This window comes from Wasmannia auropunctata, unplaced genomic scaffold (genome assembly GCF_000956235.1).
Source record: "Wasmannia auropunctata unplaced genomic scaffold, wasmannia.A_1.0 LD335988.1, whole genome shotgun sequence".
Taxonomy (NCBI): domain Eukaryota; kingdom Metazoa; phylum Arthropoda; class Insecta; order Hymenoptera; family Formicidae; genus Wasmannia; species Wasmannia auropunctata.
Window position 1 is genome coordinate 589,940 of NW_012026902.1, and position 23,243 is coordinate 613,182.

A 23,243-nucleotide genomic window follows, 5' to 3' on the forward strand; every position below is an offset into this window, starting at 1 on the left:
TATATATTATATATACATACATATATAATATTATATATATTATATATATATACACGTACATACATATGCATACGTGTATGAATATCCACGTGCGCATATGTATGCGGACTGTCGTGGAATGAGATAGTATCGATTATTAACAAAGCAGAACTTTATTTCTGTTTTTTTTTCCGAGCAAATGCGTGCGAACCCTAAAAGCCCGCCGACTTTTCGTTCTCACCGCCAGATTCAATCGCACTCCATTCCGCGACATCCTGTATACATGATCAGATATAGTAGAAACTTCGATTATACCAAAGGCTATTTGACCAAACGTCTGATAATTCGAATAGTACAAGGAAAATGTGCGACTGTCCGAACAGACCGTTTTTTCAAAAGCAACCGCTCGGATAATCGTCGAATATTTCTTACCGTTCGAATGATCAAATATTCGGTTAAATGATAATCAAATATAATCGAACTTTTGTTGCATTATATCTTAATTGTACTTTTATATTTTCCGATAGGACAGTTCACAAATTCGTTGAAAATACGACCTATGCTATCGGGAACTTTTCTATAAGATTCAACAGCTTGATTTATCATTGACATTTTCTCTCGAATAGTTTCTGTCCATTTTTATTTGATTCCGATTATTTCTTTTACTCCGTATCTATGGCTCTCTGTAATCCTCTGTAATAAACATCATTTACATTTATATGATTATTATTTATGCGATTTACATGAAACAATCAATTTAATTTGATCCTTTTTTTTTTAATGTAGTACAAGTAATGTTTAGTTACCGAAAATGAGGGCCCGTACTTTCTGAATCTTACGACCGGCTCCCGAATGCACTTGTCAACCTGTGTGTTGTGATTAAAGTTTCATTATATATTCGTACATAAGAAAAGTAAGACAAGTGTACGTGTGAATCCGAACCAACCAACACCCCCCGAGGAAAGACAACGCCTAGATCCGAACATAACCGCGTAACCATATGGATGTAGGATTTATCGAGAATACGGTATTGTATCGTAGTCTTTTTAGTTATATCATATCACATGCGATTGACATCATCATCATTATCATTGTCACACAGCTGTTGGTCATCACACCCCGTGCTTTTTACCGCGGTCAGCTTAGAGGAACTATTTCATTGGAGTTAGTCGTATGAGGACAAATGGTACAAACAGGCGGGAGGCCGATACTCTCTCGTTCGGCAGTGTGTGCTTTTTCTTTACTTATGGCTGTCTCGAGCAGGAAACGCGATTTAATGCAAGAGAACATGAGACTGAGACGACTGTCGCAGAGCAGAGTCAGGCGAAATGCAATCGAATCTTCGATCAGCTGAAGTAAAATCAATCAAGCATGATTATCGAAAGTTAACAGATGGTCGCGACTTTAATCGAATTACGGAATACTTGCATCAATATTGCAAGCCATCATCGTTTTTGGTGAAGAAATGAACGATCACACCGCCGAACACTGCTATCGAATCGACATTGACAAGTTTTAAAATTTAATATCATGGTTTGAAGTAATACTTTTTTCTTTAGACTGCTAATGTTACACGAAAAACATAATGAACGTACGTTGCACAATATATCGATGTTACTATGCTAGAGCTACTACTGATACGTCGCTTATGCTGCCATACGTCAATATAATACTTTTCTTCTTTTGTTGTCGAATCATTCACCGAGTTGGCGAGCAAGATTTTAAGTCAAGCTTCAAGGGTGGTATTCATAGAAAATATATAATCGTAAAGTATATTTTTTTATCTCTAACAGCAGATAATAGTCTACTGTACGAATTTGAACTCATGAATATTATTACTGAATTAAATTTCATAAATTACCGTTTGAATAATCATAATAATTATTAGCTGATCATGGAGTGACATTCAGCCATTCAGTCTTTTGTTTATTACATATTAATCATCATCGATTCACAGTAAATAAGCTTCAAGTTATAATTAATTGAATTTGCTTTGACATCTGCCAAACTGTCATTTAATTATAAATACTGTTATTCATAATATGGTAATATTATAATTGATTATACATAAACAAGTTATGTAAAAGCAAATATCAACATAATAAAATGGAAAGATACAGTAAATATTTATTGTATACCTAATTACCTAGTTATTCCATTTAAATAAAAAAATTAAAATTGGATCGTTTATCAATTAGTTGATATAATTTACATCATTTATATATCTACATTTCTTAAATCAAAGAATATTTAAGGCTTATAAGTTTCTAAAAAAAATAAAATAATAAATGATAGATAACTAGAATTTGGCGAAATTAAAATCCTACATCAAATACTATGAATACTATGAAGACTATGAATACAACCCTAAACTTCATGGATGTCGACAGATTATTGAATTTATAGGATTTTAAATTGAAATGCTGAAATTCAGAGAATGCAATTCACATAACATGGCGATTGTAGACATAATGTCGACATAGCATAGTATCGGCTATATTTGTGGCCGAGGTATAGCAGCAAGCACCGGTAGAGGTCTGGTAGGTAAGGTACGTAAGACAGAGTGACAGATAAAGTATCAGAGAAACTTTCTAGATAAATGAAAGAGGCAGAGAAAAACAGAGACAGGCTCTCGATGGAAAAAATATTACGGTCCCCGATATGTAGAGAAATACGCAGAAAAATATCGTATATTTATTGAAAATATATGTGTGATTGCTCGTCGCTACATAAATAATGAATTCTCTAGCGAATTAATTATATGTATTAAATGTATGATTTATGATTATTTCTTTCAGAACTCTCTCTTTTGTTGAATTCTGTTTCTAAAATTAAACGACCCTCGCGAAATTTTTATTTTATTTGATGTAAACAGAATAATAACATCAATAAAGTAACCAATAAAGAAACGACATTTTATTTAATAAAATATATTTTTCTATTTATAATTAATCTTTTCGTATGTAAGATAAAAACCGAATAAAATTAAGAACCAAGTGACACCTTTTCGTGCACAAAAGCTTAACTTTTAGAAATATTCTTTAACAATAGTTTATTAAAAGTGATATAAAGTAATCTGAAAAAAGTATTAAATAATATATAATAATAAATGTATTGAGATCGAAATGCGTTGTATAACATTTGTTTCGAACGCTATATACAATGAAAGAGAAATCGGTGTCAAAAAGGTGTCGTGTTTCGCACACAGAAACAGCGTGAGAAGATCTATCTCGATCGGCTCTCCGACGAAACGGCTTCGCGAATAAAACGGAAGCGACGAGAAGGGAAAACGAAGAAATAGATGGAGAATATAACAGAACGACAGAATGGGATAAAAAATGATACAGATAACAGAAAGAGAGAAAAAGAAAGAGAAAAGTGAAAGAGACAGAGAGAGAGAGAGAAAGAGAAAGAGAGAGGTTTACTGTTACTTTGGTATTACTCTGTACTTGCATGCACAACCACGTACACTGTCCAGTCTACGGAGCAACCAGATACCCACTTTCGCCATCTGCGCTTGGATGCCCTTGGCGACCAGTGCTTTCACAGCACCCTCTGCCGCCATCGGTGACTCGAAGTCTACAAATCCGTAACCTGCAACACAATCACGACGGTATAAACCCCCCGCTGATAATTTTTTCATGCGTAAGAAAGCGCAAAAAGAATATTTTTGTCTATCGAACGCATTTATCTAAATCACTATATGAAAACGTCACGTATTCGTGTGACGCCAATTGGAAAAGTTACAAGATAAACGTATCAAAACAACAAATTTCGCTGAATTAAGTCCAGAAAGTTAAAAAATAATAAGGAATAAGAGAGTGCAATTAATTACCTTTACATTTGTTTGTATTTTTGTCTAAAATCGCCTTGGTGGAAGTTATAGTTCCGTACCTGCAAAAATATTGAGTTTTGGTCTGACGTATTTGCATTAATTTAATCGCTATACTTATAGCTATTTCAAAATATGCAATTTTAAAAAGTATTATTAAATAAATTATTGATGTAATTATTAGTAAGTTACAGTTCTACAAACTTCTATCTATAATCAAGTACATTATGATAAATAACATCAATTTACATTCGATGTTAGATAGCTCAATGTCAGAGCAATCACTTGTCGAGCAAAAGTTCCGGGTTCGATTCCCGAATTGCTACCTGGCATACATAACTGCACTAAGAACTTTAAGTGAAAGTTTTGAGTCGGAGCGCCACATAAATATAAAGAGGAATTCATAACATTTATGTAATTTATCACGATAGACATCTACGATCATGTGTATAACGTTACTTACTGAGAACACATGTTAACGAGGTCTTTATCAGTCGTATTCTGGTTGAGGCCACGGATGTATAGATTCGTTTTAGACAGCTGCTCCGCTTGTTGACCCTGCATGGCATTGTTGCTGAGATTCGTGCTCATCGTCCCGCTTTGACTGCCGGTAGCACTACTGGAGCTGCTATTAGTGTTTGCCGGGGATGAAGCCGTAGGTACCCGCTGTCCACCGTACTGCAAGCACCATCAATACTGTGCGATAACTGAAGATGTTCGAAAGGAGCCAAGGACAATTGATTTTATACAGAGTCTATCGTTTTTTACTACGGACTATTGATCGATGGAACATGTATTATCTCGAACTTGTGATGCAAGCAAAGTCACGTATCTTCTAAATGAAGTTAGCATCTCGCTTTGTTATAACATCAATCAATAGGGTACGATTACGAGTAACAAAAATGTGAAATTAATATTCCATATATTTTTCACATTTAATCATTCAGTTTGAAACGTAGCGGAAACTTTAAAAAATTCTTTAAGTACGAGCAAGAATTCTATGTATTGAAAATAAAAGTGCTAATTTTTCACATACCAACGATGTTACGCGAATTTGTAAATGACTTATATTCCCTTTCTCAATCCTCGTTTATGGGAGTTTATAAATATCGAACGCAGAGCATTAAACGCTTATCAAAGTGACCTATCTCCTCGTCCCAGCTTTCGCGCGGCGCTTGTCGCGCGACGGTCTCGTGTCTGTTTACCGTCACGCCGGGACAAAGTCAACAGGCTGTACAGAGCTTGTGCGAGGAAACACGTTGGCGAATGGCGACTTACCGTCGCGTGCTGCGCGTACGTGGCGGTGACGAAGGGATTCGCGGATGCCGGTAGCTGCTGAGGACCGCCGCCGACCGCGGCGGCCGCCACTGCCGCCGCCGCCGCGCTCGGGTAGCGCGTGTAAGGCGGATACGCGGCTGCCGCTGCTGCGGCCACGTGAGACGGCGCCGTGCTCCAGGCGGCCGCACCGCCTCCGCCGCCGCCGCCGCCGCTCGCGCGGTACTGCACCGGATTACTGCCGCGCGGCCCGCCGCCCGTGTTGCCCTTCAATCCGTGGCCGCCGCCACCGCCGCCGCCGCCACCGCCACCGCCGCCACCCGCGCTGGCTGCGGGTCCCACGCCGACGCCGCCTGCATTAGCGGCGCCGCCGCCGCCGCTACCACCGCCGCCGCCTCCACCGCCGCCGCCGGCGTTACCGTTGTTGGCGCCCACGTACGTCGGCCTCGGTCCATTCGTATTCTGTAAATAAAATACAACGTCTCAGTTAAACGGGACTCTTTCCTCTTATTACATTCAATTGTTCGTTATCAATTTATTATGTATTATACATATGGCTTTTTTTGATAACACTTTTTGTGTATTTAAGATATTAAAAATGTGTATTTATAGTCACGAAGAGTTATTACATACAAGAATATGCGGAATAATTCAAGAAATGAGTGCGATTAAAAAATTTCAATTAACAATATCTCTTTTTTTTTATCATTCATTCACGAATTGTATGTAAAAATATACAAAAAATTACTTAAAGTTATTTTCAGAGCAGAGTATTATAGTAGTAAAATAGACAAGTTAGTTAAACAAAATGGCTTTCTAACAATGGGTGATGATTGAAGGAGGAAAGATAAACGTAATCTATATTATCAGTTCTGGTGCAATGCCGTCGTTCAAAATGACTCGTTAATAACGCCAAGTACGTCAGCGGGCTTATCAATGAATTCTCTTGTTTGAGGTTCAACAGTTGGACAATGATGCGCTCTTATCGTGTAATAAAGTCGATCGGTCATCATTACCACGTTAATTTATCTCTTAGAAATAAAGAAGGACAAATCCTCAATTTAGCATTCTTAAAATAAATGTCGCTGCTTTCATGACCAATTATCAGGAGCAATAATCCAACGAGCGTACATACAAATGTATTATGTTCTTGATAATAAAATAAGATACAAAAAATAATTTACAAAAATAACAGGGACGCTTGATATTCATTTAAAACTGCTGTAAAGGTAAGTTGTGGAACTTGTTGAATTTTTCCTTCCATTAAAAAAATAAAATGCTTAAATCAAAATATTTCTCGATTGTTCAAATATAAATCTGATTTTTAAAAAAAGAGTGTAAAATTTAAAAAAAACTCAAAATTCATCATCGTAAATATGACGAACACAAAAAAAGCAATTTGCAATTTGCTTTTCTCTCCAGACGTCATAATCCATCGCGGCTACAGTGACCGGACCTTTAATATCGATGCAACCGTTGCGTCAGTCGTCTATCGATTTTCTCAAGCGAAACGGCGTACTATTTTAGAAAGCGATCGCGTTTCGCCGGCCCCGTAGTTTCCCCGCACACGTCGGCCGTACACGTCGATAAGAAGAGAGAAAGAGAGAGAGAGAGAGAGAGACTCAGCTCGTTATCGTTTATCAGTGACCTCGCGCGGTCACGCCTTTCCGATAACGAGAAAGAACGGCCGCTACCTCGCGCCAGTCTCTTCGTCTTCGAATGCTTCATTCCCGCGACCGGTGCATCGGGATGCACCTTTCTAACAGCATGTCAGGAGCGCCCGTATCGATCGGCGTATCCCATCGACGTCGCCACTCGTCACTTATCGCGCAACTTTCCTATTTTCAACGTTTACACACACGCGCGCGTGTATATATCTTCGCGGCTGAAAAATTTTATCGAAACGAGAGATCTACGTGAAATCGACGAAAGAAAAAATATGTTATCATTTCATTCCTCCGAAGTCCACTTCACAAATAGCTCTGCGTCATCAATCGCGCTCGGAGATCGCGCGGTGTACCGCGCGATGTTTTCGCGGAAGAACGATCGGCTCGCTGAACCGGCCGAAGAATCCGCGGTTCAAAGTGCGCTCGGCAAGGGACACCCTGTGTACAGTTAGCTATAGATACAACTCGTGACGCATCGGCGGAGAGAGATATAAAATCAGACAGTGGGATGATTCGACCGCGTGGTAAGATCATCAACGGTCGCACGGCATGATGACGCGGCCCTTAGCGACAACGAAACGCACGATGTTGTGTGATCCGGCCACAGAGAAAGAGAGAGACTGGCCGACCGACCGACCGACCGGATGTCACTTCCTGCTCACCCCGTCTGTCCCCCGCATCGCGCTGTAACGCTGTAATTCTCTGTTCGTTCACTCTTTCGTCTTCGTCTCCAAATTCTTTCCGAGCTCGCGTTTTCATCAACCGGCAGACGAAACACCGCTCCACGTTGCGGTATCCCGACGTCAAGACATATGAGAATCGAAAAATCATGTGATTCTTTTTCTCGCGCCTAAAGACGTATCTTGAAGATAAATCAGTATTTCCCGGAACGATGTATGTACTACGTGTCGTAGCAAAATTCGGGTCGTTTGCTGACCTTGCTCCTCCTTATCGCATTTGACGTGAGCAACCAGATCCGAGGTATGCCGGGGACTCTTGTTCTAACGGCATGCACGCCGCTTACCCATATCGTTTTCATTTTATAATACATCGTTTATGCCGCGAGAGAGATGCGAGAAGTGAGCGAGCATTTTTATCACATCGGCCGCGCATTATCGCGGCGCGGCCGCTAATTGGACGCGCTCCGCGAACGTGTATCTCGCGCTTTCTTCTAAGGACGACGAGAGGGATGGATCCAGGATGTGCGCCACATACTGGAGAAATATACTGACATAGTGCGCGTGCGATCTCTCGCCTACTCTCGGACGTGTCACGCTCTATTAGCGGACGGACACGCGCCCGCGATAGCCCGGAATGTGTGTGCGTTTTCGGTCTTCTTTTACTATTATTTTAGAGAAATTTCCGCCGCAAAGATTTCGTGTCGCACGGCACAGCCGATTTGGATTCTTCGCGTCAACAGATTTGTGTTATAATATACACATAATGAATTTGCATACATATTATATGTATACATATATATAAAATATGTATATAAAATATGTATATGTAAATATATAAAATCTAAATTATGTATGTGTATTTTTAATTAAAAGATATATATTCATAATTAATAGACAATTTTTAATAATTTCTAAGCATTCTATTTTTTAATGAAAATATCATTATTGAATTCTAACAATTTTACGCGCGTATCATTTCACCGATATTTTAATAATTATTGCTCATAACGTTATTAAAATAGTATTCGCTATTGTAATTCATTTCTAGAAGATACCGTTCCCCAACGCAAAGATCAATCTTGTATACATCGCGAAGGGATCGCGGACACCCGATGAGTCGTGGTCGCGCGTATTCTTCCAAGGTGAAGAAACGGTATGCGCGGTATGTGCACACTCGCGCGTACACATGACGCGAGAGCGAGGAGGAACTGTTTCGCGCGCAGGCAGGCAGATGCACGAGTAGTGGCTGCAGTCGTATAAACTGCATTTTTCCGCGTTTTTAGCTTAGCGTCCATTCGAGAGCAACTCATTCCGGAATAAACAAAGCAAAAGAACAAAACTGCGAGAGCCGTGAACACGTTAAAACGTTTAAGCGACCAAAGGATCGTTTAAAGAAATTCAATTTGCAGTCAGCGGACCGAATCTCCTCCTTAATTCAAAGCCTTAATTCAAAGTTTCGAGAAAGCCAAAAGATAAAAATCAGGCTGCATCGAACGATGAAATAAAACGGAGAAAATAAAATCGCACCAAAATATTATAAATTAATTTGTGAATTTATCATATTTATCTTCCGAGTTTAATTGACGTAGACGCGACGTTCGCGACGTCCAAGTTAATTCCCCGAGAGACAGTTAAGGAGACAAAAGTGGGCTGCATCTCGCGCGTCAGGCACTCTCGCAAATGGCTGTAATTCACCGCCGTTTACACACGTACGAACGTCCGTCCTCGAAGGCGGCGGCGCGGCGCGCCAAGCCGAGGCTTCGTAATCGAGTCGAGTCGAGGCGAGGCGAGAGTGCCGCGCCGATGCATCCGTCGACAGCGAGGAGCGGCGTGCACCGCGGGAAGGAAAGCTATGCACACGTTGCCCGCGTTTCCCGAACGGCACGTACCGTCTACGTGAGCGGTGGCGTGAATGCGCGCGCGGCTGCTGCATTGGCCGCATGCATGCGGCTCGCAAAAGGACGAGGCGAGAACGCGACGCGTAACACGGACGCACGATGCAAGCGGATGCAACGTCGGCGATCGATCGGGAAGTCGGACGGTATCGATAACAATTAATCCCTCTACAGATTCTTAAATATATATATAATTCTCTCCATAGCAGTTAAACGTCTATAAAATCTTTCTACGAAAGCATCACTATCATTGAAACATATAACAAGTTGTTAGTATCTGTATATTTCAAACTTTTTTAATTAATAAAAATGGAAAGACTAAGAAATCTTCTTGCATAAAATTTATAGCGCATCTACTCGTTTGTTACAATTTGTTGCAAGAAATACAAGGTATCCTACATAAAAAAAAAGACGAAAAAATTATCAGTCTAGTAAAATCAACACGAATAAATTTTGCGTGTTTATACAATACTTATAAATTATATTAGCGAGTTCGGTTAATTTGTCATCATTCGACAAAAAAAAATCATCGACTAAAAATGCATTACCGGTAATTTGTATGCAATATTTTAATATTGCGAGATTTTGATTTAGAATTTAGATTTCAACATATCATTGCGATTGTACGCAATTAAGGATCAATACGTTCACCATCTGTTTAAGTCAGCGGTACCTTTCTAAGAAGTTTAAAAAAGCTTCTCGTCTGAGAAAGGGAAAACGAGGAAATAAATAGGGACGTGACCGGCTGACTGCCTGGGTGTCTCGGATTTGACACCCTTTATCCGAGTTTAGGCTGGCGGCGAGTATTATTAGCCGGCGGTCGCATGCTTCCGTCTTCTTATAGCGCAGGGGACAATGCTGACGAGAGATATATGGGTAATGTGAAGAATATATGCTTTCGTCGAATTTTGCGCGGTAGCTGAAACCGATGTGATTACGAGTTCGGATTTCAGTGATACATCGAGGATCAAGGTCGCTACAAACAATTTAGAAAGATTTTTCAAGACTGTCATATTGCACGCGATCGCATAAATTCGCGACCTTAATTTTAACAATTCGACTTTTGAGAAAACATCAAGACATTTCCAAATTGATAATAAGCTATCAAAGAGCAAATTTTTACAAGAAGTATATTTTAGGTTTACAAATTGTATATCTTTCTCAAAATTTTAATAAAGTTTGATAGAACCTTTTATATAAATTTTAAAAAAACTATTATAAACTATAATATTAAATTTATTAAGTTATGATATTATGATGCTTATATAAATATTTAACGTGATATATCAATTAGAAGTTTTTATTAACCTGTAAAACCGCAATATCTTTCTACTGTTTAAGTCAGCGGTACCTTTCTAAGAAGTTTATAATAAGAATTTTATAATAATTTGTGTGAATGACTGAAAATCTTTCACAGTTTTTGTTTAAGAAAATATTCACGAAAATAATAATTGTAGGGACAATTCCGGAAAGGTAACGCAGGCTAATGAACTGCCGTTTTGTGCGAGTATATAAATGACGTTACGATTGTAAATTGAATCCTAAACAACTCCCGTGGTGCGAGTTTGTAAGCATGGCCAGTCAGCCTGTCGCATTAGTTTAGTAACACATCACTTCCGTCATTGTTGATCACACAATCTATTTTCTCGCTGTGACCTGAGACATGTAAATCCGACATCTTCAGATATAGAACAAATGGAAACAGGTTCAGCTTTGTCATTTGATCGATGATTATTTAGTCCCTACAATTAATGGTTTCACTTTGTCATTTTAATTATAAATACATTTTCTGCATTACTATTATAATTCCTGTATTATTTCATTGTTTAAATTAATAGTTTAAATTAATTATCCGCTTCGTCTTATTTGATCTAATTCCAATTTGCTATTCTAATTTAATTTTCTACAAGTTTTTAATTAGATTTCATTTTTCTTTCATGTAAATATATGTACATTCATGTTGAAAATATATTCATTAAAGGAAAATATTATTTTATTAACTGGAAAATGCTTCTCTTGTATAAAATGCAATTTATCGTTAACAATCGTAAATTAATGACCGATATTGTAAACAACATTTTTATATCAGGCATACAAAAAAAAGCTCATATTGCATATCACTGTCCAATTATAACATTTCGTTCTGTGTACACAGAACGATATATACATTAAATAATATATTTACAACATTTAATACATATGAAATCAATTCCGCTACAAAACCTCAAAAATAAAAAATAGATTTTCCTTGCATTATTGCAATTTACATGAATTAGCATGTCGCGACTATGAGAATTTATTAGCTCGCACGATCTAATTTTATTAGTACAACGTGGTGAGATGATAACTTAATTGATACGTTGCGAATATTTTTAGATTTTAAATGTGTTTAAATTTTGTATCTATACTAAACCACAATATCAAGAATTTTATTTTATTACAATTAGCTATTTATCTTAATTAATCATTTTGTTCCTTACATAACGCTAATCTTTATTTCAAAATAAGCAGGATGTAAGTATTAATTTATGATGATCTTGCATCAAATCGGAAATCATTGCTAATTCTATTAATAGACAATTATTCTGATAATTTTGATGATGTAAATTTTTAAGTAATGCATAATTAACCTTACCCAAGAACATATAGTATAATTTATTTGGAAAATATAATCCTGTTACTATAAATAAATATAGAGTTAAAAATATTCTTTAAATTTTGGATAGTTCTTCAATTTTATTTAAAAAAATTTATTGCAATGTAAAATTCCGTCTCTTGATAATAATGATACATTTAAAATTTTATTTTAAACTATTAATACTAATAATAACTATATTAAGCTATACTGCCAAACTTGGAAAAGACTTTTTATCGACAATGAATCATGCAGTCACGAGCGTCATGATTCATGCCATTGTGAGTCGAATTCTGAAAGCAAATGTGTGTATTTTTATATATTCAATAAGATTTAATTAGATTTAAAGAAATATTTTTAGGTGTACTAAAGAGTACAACATTTTTGTTACTTCTTACGTTTTAAAATAATTTTCTTAATACACTGCTCCCTGATGATACGAGATTAATATCGATTGAAAGTGAGGAAGAATGCAAAATATTTTTACACGCTCGTATAGAATGCTATTGTCCCATTTAAATAATGAACAAATTTAACCCTACGCAGTCAGATAAAAATCGCTGCTTCTCGCGTTAGATGATGTAACGAAGGTGCACGCCATGCAGACAAGCAGATCATGGACCTTGACTGGCGTGTATCTAGGCCGGAGGCCCCCTCCCCACCCCTTCTCTCTCTTTAACCCCAGACCTAGATTGTCTCGATCGCAACAACGAGTAACCGAAGAGAAAATCCTTATCCGGCTGAGACATGATGCTACATTTTTCCCAAAAACGAAAGAAAACTCGGCAAATATATTATAGTAATACTCATTATCGGAAAATTACACTTAAATAAATATTTCTTTAAAAGTAGAATATCTGCTTTTCTGACTCCTCCTCCTCCTCCCCCATCTCCTTTGAAAATATCTACATTACTATTATTGAAAAGAATTTGTATATCGTAAAAACTGTTCCATTCATTTTTTTCCACAAAGAGCATTTATTAATATCGTCCATTAAAAGATCTTAAAAAAAATCAACAAAATGACTATCAAAATAATAAAATTTTTATTGTAACACTTTTCTCGTCAAATCAAGCAACCCCTCAGCATTTTCTCGTATCTATTGTATCGGCGTAAATATTTCGATTTAAATAAATCAAACGGATTTTGCGAAATTTTTGAAATAAGTATATCTTGAGCTTAAATAATATACATAACTATCTCCTAAATGGTTAATAAATTATCATGTCGAATAAATAAAATGTCCTTGTTCTTTGAAATCGGGCGAATGTAGCATTATGGTCGGATAGGTTCGATTTTCTTCACGAGTGCCTTCTAGCGACGACGACACATTAGAAAGGCCATGGCGCATCGGATAGATGGACAGACGGACGGATAGACGACCTTGACACCGGCGACCGGCGTCGTCATCGGGTACCGTTGTGCACCGCCGGCCGGTAAACTTCGTGAATGGCGACCGCCGCGGAGGTAAAACGAGGCGCCGAGGCCGCCCAAGTATGCAGGTGAAAACGATAAAGGTGCTCACGTTCGCGTGGATTTCGAGATACAGTTGCGCCGCGAAGTTGCACGGCAGCCCGTATTTCTCGCGTATCGCTCGTGTAGAAAACGGTAAAAAAAATCAATATCTATACTCGCGGCAGAGATTATCGTGAAATCATCGGAAGAGAACTTTCGCAGAACATTAGAAGGGTTTTTTTTTCAAGTTACCTTCATGTGTTTTTCTTTTCATGTGTTATTTATCATAATAAATCTCTCTCTCTCTCTCTCTCTCTCTCTCTCTCGAATGATCCGATTATCCATAGTACTTCCTCCGAAATAAAAGCATTTTAGAGATTTGGCAACTTTTCAATCTTCAAAATGACTTTTCTCGGGAAATAGCCTCGAAAAAAAAATTTATTCTCTCTTGTTCCTGCACAAAAGAATATCTTTCCTTGTTCACCATGACTTCGGCCGCACCGATTGCACAATTATGCATAAGCACGTACTTTTTCAAGGACTCTCTCCATGCGTTTCATGAATCGACTGATTGCAGCACGAGACTCTATCGGAAATTTTTCAGTAGAAACTTTAAAAAATGAGTGTCAGACTGGAGATGCTCTCGATAGACACTGTCGACTCGCTGCTAGGATATTGCGATGCGGAAAAGGACGGCGGACGTTCAGGGGGTTGCGTCAGAGCGGCAAGGGCGTGCGGTAGTAGGGTGGAGAATAGGCGCAGCAAGGATGATATCGATTAACCACGATGGCCGGCGCGATACCGAAAGGACGAGCTCTCCTCTTTCCACCGGAAATCCCTCTTCGATCTCGTTAATCTCGTTTTCGCGCGCCTTCCGGTCTCGAAATAATCCCCAGACGGCCGAACGCGATGGGGTGCGGAATAGCAGCAAGAAGGTGGGGTGATAATGACACTAATGCGGTCCGCGATACCCCACAGCGACGACAGGACTTTCCTTTCTGTGGAGAACTGTGATTCCCTCAGAAAAGATGCCGGAAAACTATACCCCAATCTTCTACTTATTATTTATTTATTATTTTTATTATTCATTTAACTTATATTAAATATTACATACTTTTTAAAGATTAAAATCAATACTCGCTCGAACACCGATTCACTTTTACTCGTTAATCATAATTAATTCAGCACATTTATTTATAATTAAATGATTAATATCGAGAAATATCGTAACTGCCATTAAAGTACGCGGAATTTTATACATTTATTTTTTTTATATTATTGTCTATTAGAATTAACGAATTAATTTAACGACCGTTTTCGACTACATATGTGGTGGTGTTAAGTTCTAAAAGGAAACAGATAGGCATAGATAGTAAGTCGCGACACTCGATAACCGGGATATGGCTACGGTTTTGTTTTCGCTCCAGTGCCCACGGCAAAAACTTTGGTTTGCCGCAAAAACGAAGAGAAATAGAGAAGTTTTGCGGTGCGCGCCGAGTCGTTCACTTGGTGCAATGGCTAGAATGCATCGTAACTGTCAACAACTTGGGCACCTGAGCGATCTAAAAAGGTTATATTAATCGTTTATTATAATAAGAAATGCCTATGATATCGAAGGAATATTAAATATTTGATTAGAAGCAATGTAATGCTAAAATATTATTGAACATTAATAAATTTCGCGATGGAGAAAATATGAACAGCTCGCGTCAAATTTTCTCATTCCTCTTGGAATGAAAACTAGTCTTTTGAAAATTCGACGAATTTCTAAAAATGAATTTCTTGTAAAAAAAAATCTTTCATTGTGGAATGTTACTCGCAAAAACAAGGAAACTCTAAAGTCACACGTTACATCTCGGCACACAGACTTCTATACAGCTAAGGAATAATTAATTCATCAACCATTATGAAGAGTCCAAGAGAACATTCTAAGGTACAGTTGCGAGAAATGCCTTTCCGAGAATATCGTGTAATTCAAAGAAAATTGCATCGAAAAATAATATCTTGACGCGAATAATTTTAGTTTATACTTCACGTGTGAAGACGTGCGAGATATATTACAGCTACCTATTTTGTATTCGTGTAAAATTAATTTCTCAATAAGAATAAATATGTAAGCTCAATCCTTCTCCGAATCTACGTGTAACTTTATGATTCACGCGCGTGTAACATAAACATAATCGATATCATTTTCTATCTTTATTATATTATTTCGGATTTATAAAGTGCAATCGAACATTGTTACGCGGTGAAAAGAGATTAAACGGCGCATCGACCTGTCGCTGACTTGAAGAATCGCTCCTCGAGAATCTTGATTAAATATTTGACAAGCAGAGTTTAAAGTACAAAAAGATGGCTACCATCTTTCTGATTATCCCCGACAGTTTCATCGTTCATCACGGCGACGATTATGCAGTCCGACAAAAAAAAAATCCGCAGCGAAACGAAGCGCGGATCAATCGTGCCCGAACGCATTCGTATGCGCACGTTTAACAACGACGATAACGAACGATTCGCCAGCATGTTCGATTTGCAGACCGACTAGGAAATCTCGCGCAATATCAAACTTGTGTATGTGTATGTGCGTGTGTGAAATCGAAAAAGCACGTCCCAAATTGCGCGCAACAGAGGTTGTGAGAATCTATAAATATGACAAAAAAAATTTGAGAGAAATTCAATCAAATCGCATTCAAAAATCTCGTTTAAAAAAAGTGTATAAGATAAAAACTTTCGAAGATTACCTGGAAATCGAGAAGTTAATTTTTATATCAACGTTCTTGCGGTAAAATTTCAATCGTTAAGCACGACTGTGTGATTGTTGTTTATCATCGCTGTGTATTAGAAGGCGATAAAAAAAAATATCGCACAGCGACGGCGACAGATTCGTGAGAACATCGGAAAATTGGAAAGATAACGGGTCTCGCCGCGTCGACGAGTAGCTCAAAAAGACATTAACTCGTCGTTAGGCAACTTTCAAAACCCGAAGGAAATCCGCGCGCGTTTGCTTTCTCCTTCTCGGGCGCTTATTTAGTCAAAGAGCGATTGTATTATCAACGCCTTCGATAAGAACACAAACAAAATGGCACAGTTATCTCACAAAAAAAAAAAACGATAAAAAGAAAGACAGGAGTTTTGTGCTGATACGCGATACGTCATACGCGACCGATCTTATCGGGCGATTCTTCGAATCTCGATGTAATTCCGATGACAATCGATTGCTGTGAATTCGAAGAAGCAAAGTGCATTTAAGATAATGTTTCTCTCTTTTCCTTCTGCATATACATATATATCAATGACCAAACTCAGATAGACACAGAACTTTAAATTCCGACATTCCTTTGTCTGATCAATGTTATCTGTTTTAAACCAAGAGAGCCCTGCTCTCGTTTACAAAATAGGACCTGTTTACGCCAGCAATGTTACACAGTTCAACTGTTCTCGAAATTCTTGGATTAAAAAGACAGTTGGAATAGACGTTGCATCGCGGAGCCCTTTAAATTCGCACGTTCACATGCGCACGTATGCATACGCGTTACAAAGTGCAAGGTGCATGTCCGATGCGATGCTCGTTAACAACGCATATTACCTCGCGGCAATTAATGCGCGAACTGAAGCCAATTACGAGTGAGCGAAGTGCGAAAAGATTTAATTACTCAGCATATACGCGTTTTTTGCATTTCCCACGGAAAATTATTTCGTAATCATCAGTTTTGTAATTTCTAAATGCATGTATTATCATTATGTATGCGTTGGGTCGTTATTTATATTACATTATTATTAGAATCTCATATATATATATATTTTTTTTTTTTCGCACACGTACTATACTAACAAACATTTTACTTATTACATACGCTACCAATTATTTCAGTTAACGCGCAAAATTAGTCTAGCTTCGTTTAGCATTGTGCATATTTGAAAAGAAGGCCTTACATGCGGGGCCCTTTAAAAGTACGAACATAACGTTTTGTAACCAGGTCACCCGGTATAAGAATCGCCCAATTATCGCACCGATAGACAAAAATCCCGCACATAAAAGAAATCTAAATCGAGACAGAAGTCGTCGCCGCGAGAGATGAACAGCTGTTTTGTACAATGACTCTTCTCGACGATCACGGCAAAGTAGCTTGAACTCGTTCATCGCGCGCGATAACCTCTCTTCGACGACGACCACGATGATCAACGACGAAGATGACGACGACGACGATGACGACGACGACGATGAGTTGCGTTAAATGCGAGGGTAAACATGAACATCTCGCGTGCCGTTTCCACAGTACTCTATTGTTAAAATTTGCTTCTCAATATAAAAATTTTAAAATAATAGTTTTTTTTTTAATAAGAACTTGCTGAGTCTTACGATGACTTTGCCGATATTTCGGATCAACTTCCGAGTTTCTGAAGGATTAATTACTGGTCAGCCAAGGGACAGCGGACTGCTCATTGAATTTCTAAGCATTTGGCTTCTCAGGTTCCGAACTAAAATTAGCAACCTGTACAACCGAGAGAACGCCGTTGCAACTTGCAACACATACTATCCGTCGCCGAATTCCTACTCTCGTCTAACGAGACGCATGCCTTTCCAGACATCTTTTTCGACCTCCCCTCCCCTCTCTTCGCTCTGTTCTCACCCAGTTCGTTCTAACGCTCACTTCGAAATTACCTTGCCACAAATGCTACACCATGTCGCATTTTTGAAATATCAATAACGCTCACATTGCTAATTCCGCACGACTTCGTCGATCTCCCGCTTTTACTTATAAAATATGAGAAATAAGAAAATATATTTAACGAAATTTATGCTGGCCCTTGTAAATATGTGTGCTTAGTTATAAAACATGGGAATCTCTTTAAGAGTTCTTAACGCATTTTTCCTGAAGTATACAACGTAAAAGTAGTTTTAATTAATTCACGGCCAAGTTAAACATTCATTTATCGATTTATTCTATAATTGATGATTTTGTAACTTTAACGAATTTCGGAAATGTATAGATATATTAATATACAAATCTGCAATATATAATTATATATACTTTCTTTTATCGTTATTGTATTTATTTTTTCATAAGAAAAAAAATGTTTCGATTTAAAGGTCAACACTTTTGCTCGTGTACGTTTGACATTCCACAATTTATATCAGTAACACATTTTAGATAATAATGACATGCTTGCTAATGGTAGAACTTAGAGAGGTACAAGCTTTTTGTGTATCAGTCCACTTGAGTAATGGAACAATAAAAAGAATATCTTTTGTTTAAAAGAAGAATGTTCCCACTTTTCTGATTATTTTTTAAGAAAATAGACAGTAGCGATAGAGAACCCTGTGAGTCAATAGGGCTTAACGGATGTCGGCGTAATCTTGATCAATAAAACAAATACTCATTTATCTTGAAACAGATTTACTGTAGATTCTAACTAGCGTTTAAGCTGTATGAAAGAAAGAGATAAATAAAATCTTCCAAAAAATGTGTGATATCTAAACGTGCAATTTTGATGTCGAGTTTATAGAACCGCGCTAATACTCAGGATTAAAAAAAAAAAGAAAAAACCGTGTAGCCGAAAGGAACTCGGATTGAGTGTTCGCGAGAGCGAAAGAGGAGCGCGGCGGAGAGAAAAAGAGAAAACGCAGAACGGATAGCATGGGGGGAGAGTTACGGCAAGCATAGTGAGACGGTCGAAAGAGGCACGAATGGATGGATGGACGGACGGACGGTCGGACGAACGGACGGACGGACAGACCAGGCGGGGGAGAGAGCGAGAGAGAGAAAGAGATGACTGGGTGGGGCAGCAGCCAGACGCCCCGCGGCAAACTGTCAAACTACACCGGCGGTTCCGCAAGCCGTCCTCCGTCCTCGTCGCCGTCGGCTGCCCCCATGATTAAAACTCCACCATAGCTTTTCCGCGACTACGTGCGCGCGCTCGCGCGCGCGCAGGAGCGTTCCCAGACGTTTTCGGCGGAGACACGAGCGACGAGCGGTGCGCTCTTGCACGCGTGCGAAAACGCGACTTTGGGAAAGCATATCGTGGAGAGAGAGAGAGAGAGAGAGAGAGAGAGATCAGAGAGAGGAAAAGAGAGACTAGATTATTATAGGTTAGGTTAGGCGGTTCTTTGCCTACGATATACCACACTTTTCGTGCTCTGAATGAGTATTTATTTATGGGTCGAGAGATATGGGTAGTTTAATGGCAGAACTGTCATCTCTCAAGCCCGGATTCGATTCCCGATTCCGCCACCTCGTGCACAAAAAACTTTCAATGAGAAAATATTCTGTACCTTCGTTAGGAACAAGAGGCGAATGCCAAGGTAACTGGACAATAAATCGTGATTACGCGTCCCTTGGGAGAGAGGGGGGGGGGGGGATAGAAGCGAGAAAAATTAGGCAAATGTGCGAAGCAGGTATCATTTTCCCAGAATTGGCGATACGTTCTATAAAGAAATAGATGTTTCGGTATGGAAAGGTCTTTGGGCCTGCAGGGAAAAGAAATGTGTCGAAAGGCATCGCGATGGACGGGCGATTACCGTAAACCGTGAAACACGAACGTGATAACGGATGAGAGAAAGGAGGGAAGATGGAAGAGGCGAGGGATACAAAGAAGCGTGAACGCGCGGCATCGAGAGCTCGTCGTCGCGCACGCCACGTTAGCACGCGCTCGCGCGCACGACGGAGCTGCGCGGAGTAAGCAGCGAGTTGCACGCGCACTGCGCACCCTCCGTCGCCGTCGATCGGCTGAGAGGATCGGACGAGAAAGAGAGATAGAGAGAACGAGCGTGTGTGTTGTGTGCGTGTGTCGCAGCAATCACGTATGCATGTACTCACCATCATTTTATAATTGATCTTCCGCGCGGCCACGTTTTCCATTCTCACGGACATGGTCGCGACCCCGAGGTGGCTCCTGCTGTAGTAAGTAGAGGAATCCGTCACGTCGCCCGTCGTCGATGGACGGCACAGCTACAGCCGCGATGATAATAACAATAACAAAATACGCCGGCGCGACGCTGCGCAGCCTAAAAACCACCGTCAGCCGTCGCCGCCGGTCGCTTTCGCGCCGCCACTCTGGTTCCTTCACCTCCTGCTCCGCCTCCTCCTCTTCCTCCTTTTTTACCTCCCGCACAGCCGCCGCTTCCTCCTCCGCCGCCTCTTCCTCTCTCGTTCGTCGGCGTTTCCTCGCCGTTCCTTCGTACGTCCTCGCCCGCTCGCGGCCGACGACGTCGTCACTTGCCGCCGCACTGCAACACCGCGCGACGAGTTTCCACGCTCACCGGCGACACTGATGGGACAACTGAGCAGAGAAAAACCACACACTGTAGCGTGCTGGGCACGACACGTACGCACGCACGCACATATGCATGCACGCACGCACGCACGTACAGACAGGCAGACAGACAGACAGACAGACAGACAGACAGACAGACAGACAGACAGACAGATAGATCACTAAACGCGAATTCGTATACTCTCTCCCGATCGGTCGCGCCGGTGGAAACCGGAGTAAAGCGGAGAGTAAGAGAAAGAAAGACAGAGAAACGAGAAAAGAGGGTACGTGTGTGAGGCCGGCGACGTAGTGTAAGAATACCGGGCGAGACGCTGCTGCTCGGCGTGCAGCGACGAGGGATGGCCCAATGGCGGCGTAGGAGGGAGTGGAGAGGGTAGGGAATGATCGTACCGTACCGTATCTATGGTATGGCTTTAACGCGGGCCAGTCACCGTCGTTGTCATCATCGTCATCGTCGTCGTCGTTGTCACCGTCCTCGTCACGAAATCCGTCGTGATGATAAATCACTTTGCGCAGTATAGAGAAAGACGAAAGATAGGAGAGAGAGAGAGAGAGAGAGAGTACCTCCGGGAGAAAGAGCGAACGTGTGTACGGTTAGAGACGAAGAAGAATGCGGGAGAGGGGAGGGGACGAAAAGAGAGAGATAGCACGTACGTTGGCGATTCTGCGAGTGTGCGGAGGAAGAAGTGAGATGGAATGACGAGACGAAAGGGAGAGAAAGGGAAGATAGAGAAAAAGAGGAAGGGGCTGAGAGAGAGAGAGAGGCCGCTGCCGAGCCGATGGCGATGCGAGCGACGGATGTCAAAAGGGTGTGTCGTGATCGTGTGGAAGCGCACTTTTCACCGATTACCACACTTTAATCGCTTTAAATTACCGCACAGTACGCACCGGCGGCCGGTCGATCGGTCGGTCTGTTGGTCGGTCGGTTGGTCGCTCGTTGCTACACTCTCGCCGCTCGCGCACCTTTTTCTCGTCGCTCGACAACGACGGCGGCGGCGTCGCCGTCGCCGATTTTCATTACTCTACACACGTACCAAACGGACGAACGAAGAAAACGATCGAACGGACGAATGCACGCACGTACGCACGCACGCCACGCATGCACGCACTGCACACACCCGACGAGGATTTCCCCGGAGAAGAAAAGAAACAGCGAGCGAGCGAGCGAGCGAGAGAGAAAGAGAGAGAGAGAGAGAGAGAGAAGAGAGAGAAAGAGCGCACGCTGGCTGCGCCACGCTGCGCCGCACCGCGCCGCGAAACGGAGAGACTAACGGCGCCGCGACCGACCGTAAACCTGCACCTCGGTGTAGAAGCGAGTCGCGCCGCGCCGCGCCGCTTATCGGCCGCTTACTCGTTTCAAGCGTGCTGCCGCTGCTGCCCGGCCGCCACCGTCGCCGAGCGTTGAAGCGGTTGTTGGAGGCGGCGTCGGCACGAATGGCACGAAGCCGCCGTGGATCGCCGGGAGGACGATCCTCGTTTCTCTCCTCGTCGTCGCTCCGTTCCCGCGGGGAACGAGACTAACGGAGCGTCCCTGTCGCACCTCGGTCACTCTCGACGTCGACGTTGTCGTTGCCGTCCCGGCCGTCACGACGATCACTCGGCTAAACTAGCCGTCGCTTCTGCAGAGCACACGCGCGCACGGCACACATACGCACACACAACGGCCGCTCCTTTTTTCTCCAACACCCTCTTCCTCCTTCACGTACTTCCTCGCGTTCTCTGCCGTTACCGTTCTTCTCGTTTTCCCGCGCGGCGCGTTTCTCTCTCTCGCGCGTACCACTTCTCCGCCTCTCTTCCACGATAGAACCGGGAAAACCGGGGGCTCTTCTTCTTCCCTATCTCAACGGTCGTACAAATTACACACACCGCGTTGCCTCGCGGGGTGAGCACACACTACTTTTTAATTTACGCGTTATTACAAAAATAGAGCTTGCGTGTAGAGCGTGTAGTACGGGAGCGTGTGAATGTCTTTCTTTCTCTCTCCCCTCCGTGTGTTTCCCTTAAATAAGATTAATGTACAATTGGTTAATTGTTACTATAGGAAACATTTAGTGTGTGTGTTGTCTTGTAGGTAGAGACTAAGCTACTGCCCGGCGAGGTGCGCCCATCTTGCCCGAAACTGAGGGTAGTCGCCGACTGGCGGCGCTGCCATCGGCCGCACCGAACCGCCGGGGGCTCCGGCGGCCACGCCTGTCTGCGTTACCGCCACTCAACACACGCGCACGAGGATCGGCGTCGCTCCAGTCGGCCACGGGCACGAGCGAGAGAGCACGAGCGGGAGGCGTCGCCGGCGCGACGAGGATGGCCGGATCCGACGAGACGCGAGAGAGAATCCGCGGAGGAACCGGTGACGACTGACGACGACCACACCGGCGAGCTTCGACGTGCTGCAGTTGGCAGTCGTGCGAAACGCACGGAGCGCCGCGACGACGGTAGGTGGGTGGAGGGGGAAGATGCAGCGAGCGCGAGCGGGACGACGAGAGGATAGAAGGAACTAGGCGGACGGAGGAGGGAGGGAAGACATTCATTACGCTTTACGTTCGCGCTTC

The 23,243-nt window shown here is 41.4% G+C and overlaps 1 protein-coding gene across 1 annotated transcript in view; it reads right to left on the reverse strand.

The window, feature by feature from the left end:
- Positions 1-20,470, reverse strand: part of LOC105454118 (protein alan shepard) — a 28,405-nt gene extending 7,935 nt beyond the window's left edge. The window contains exons 1-5 of the mRNA XM_011696492.1: positions 20,238-20,470; positions 5,090-5,548; positions 4,275-4,489; positions 3,815-3,873; positions 3,442-3,573 (exon numbers count right to left, since the gene is read on the reverse strand). Of these exons, the coding sequence (XP_011694794.1) occupies positions 3,442-3,573; positions 3,815-3,873; positions 4,275-4,489; positions 5,090-5,548; positions 20,238-20,291 (919 nt within the window). The 5' untranslated portion in view covers positions 20,292-20,470. The remainder of the gene's footprint in view (positions 1-3,441; positions 3,574-3,814; positions 3,874-4,274; positions 4,490-5,089; positions 5,549-20,237) is intronic.
- Positions 20,471-23,243: the final 2,773 nt, after the last annotated feature.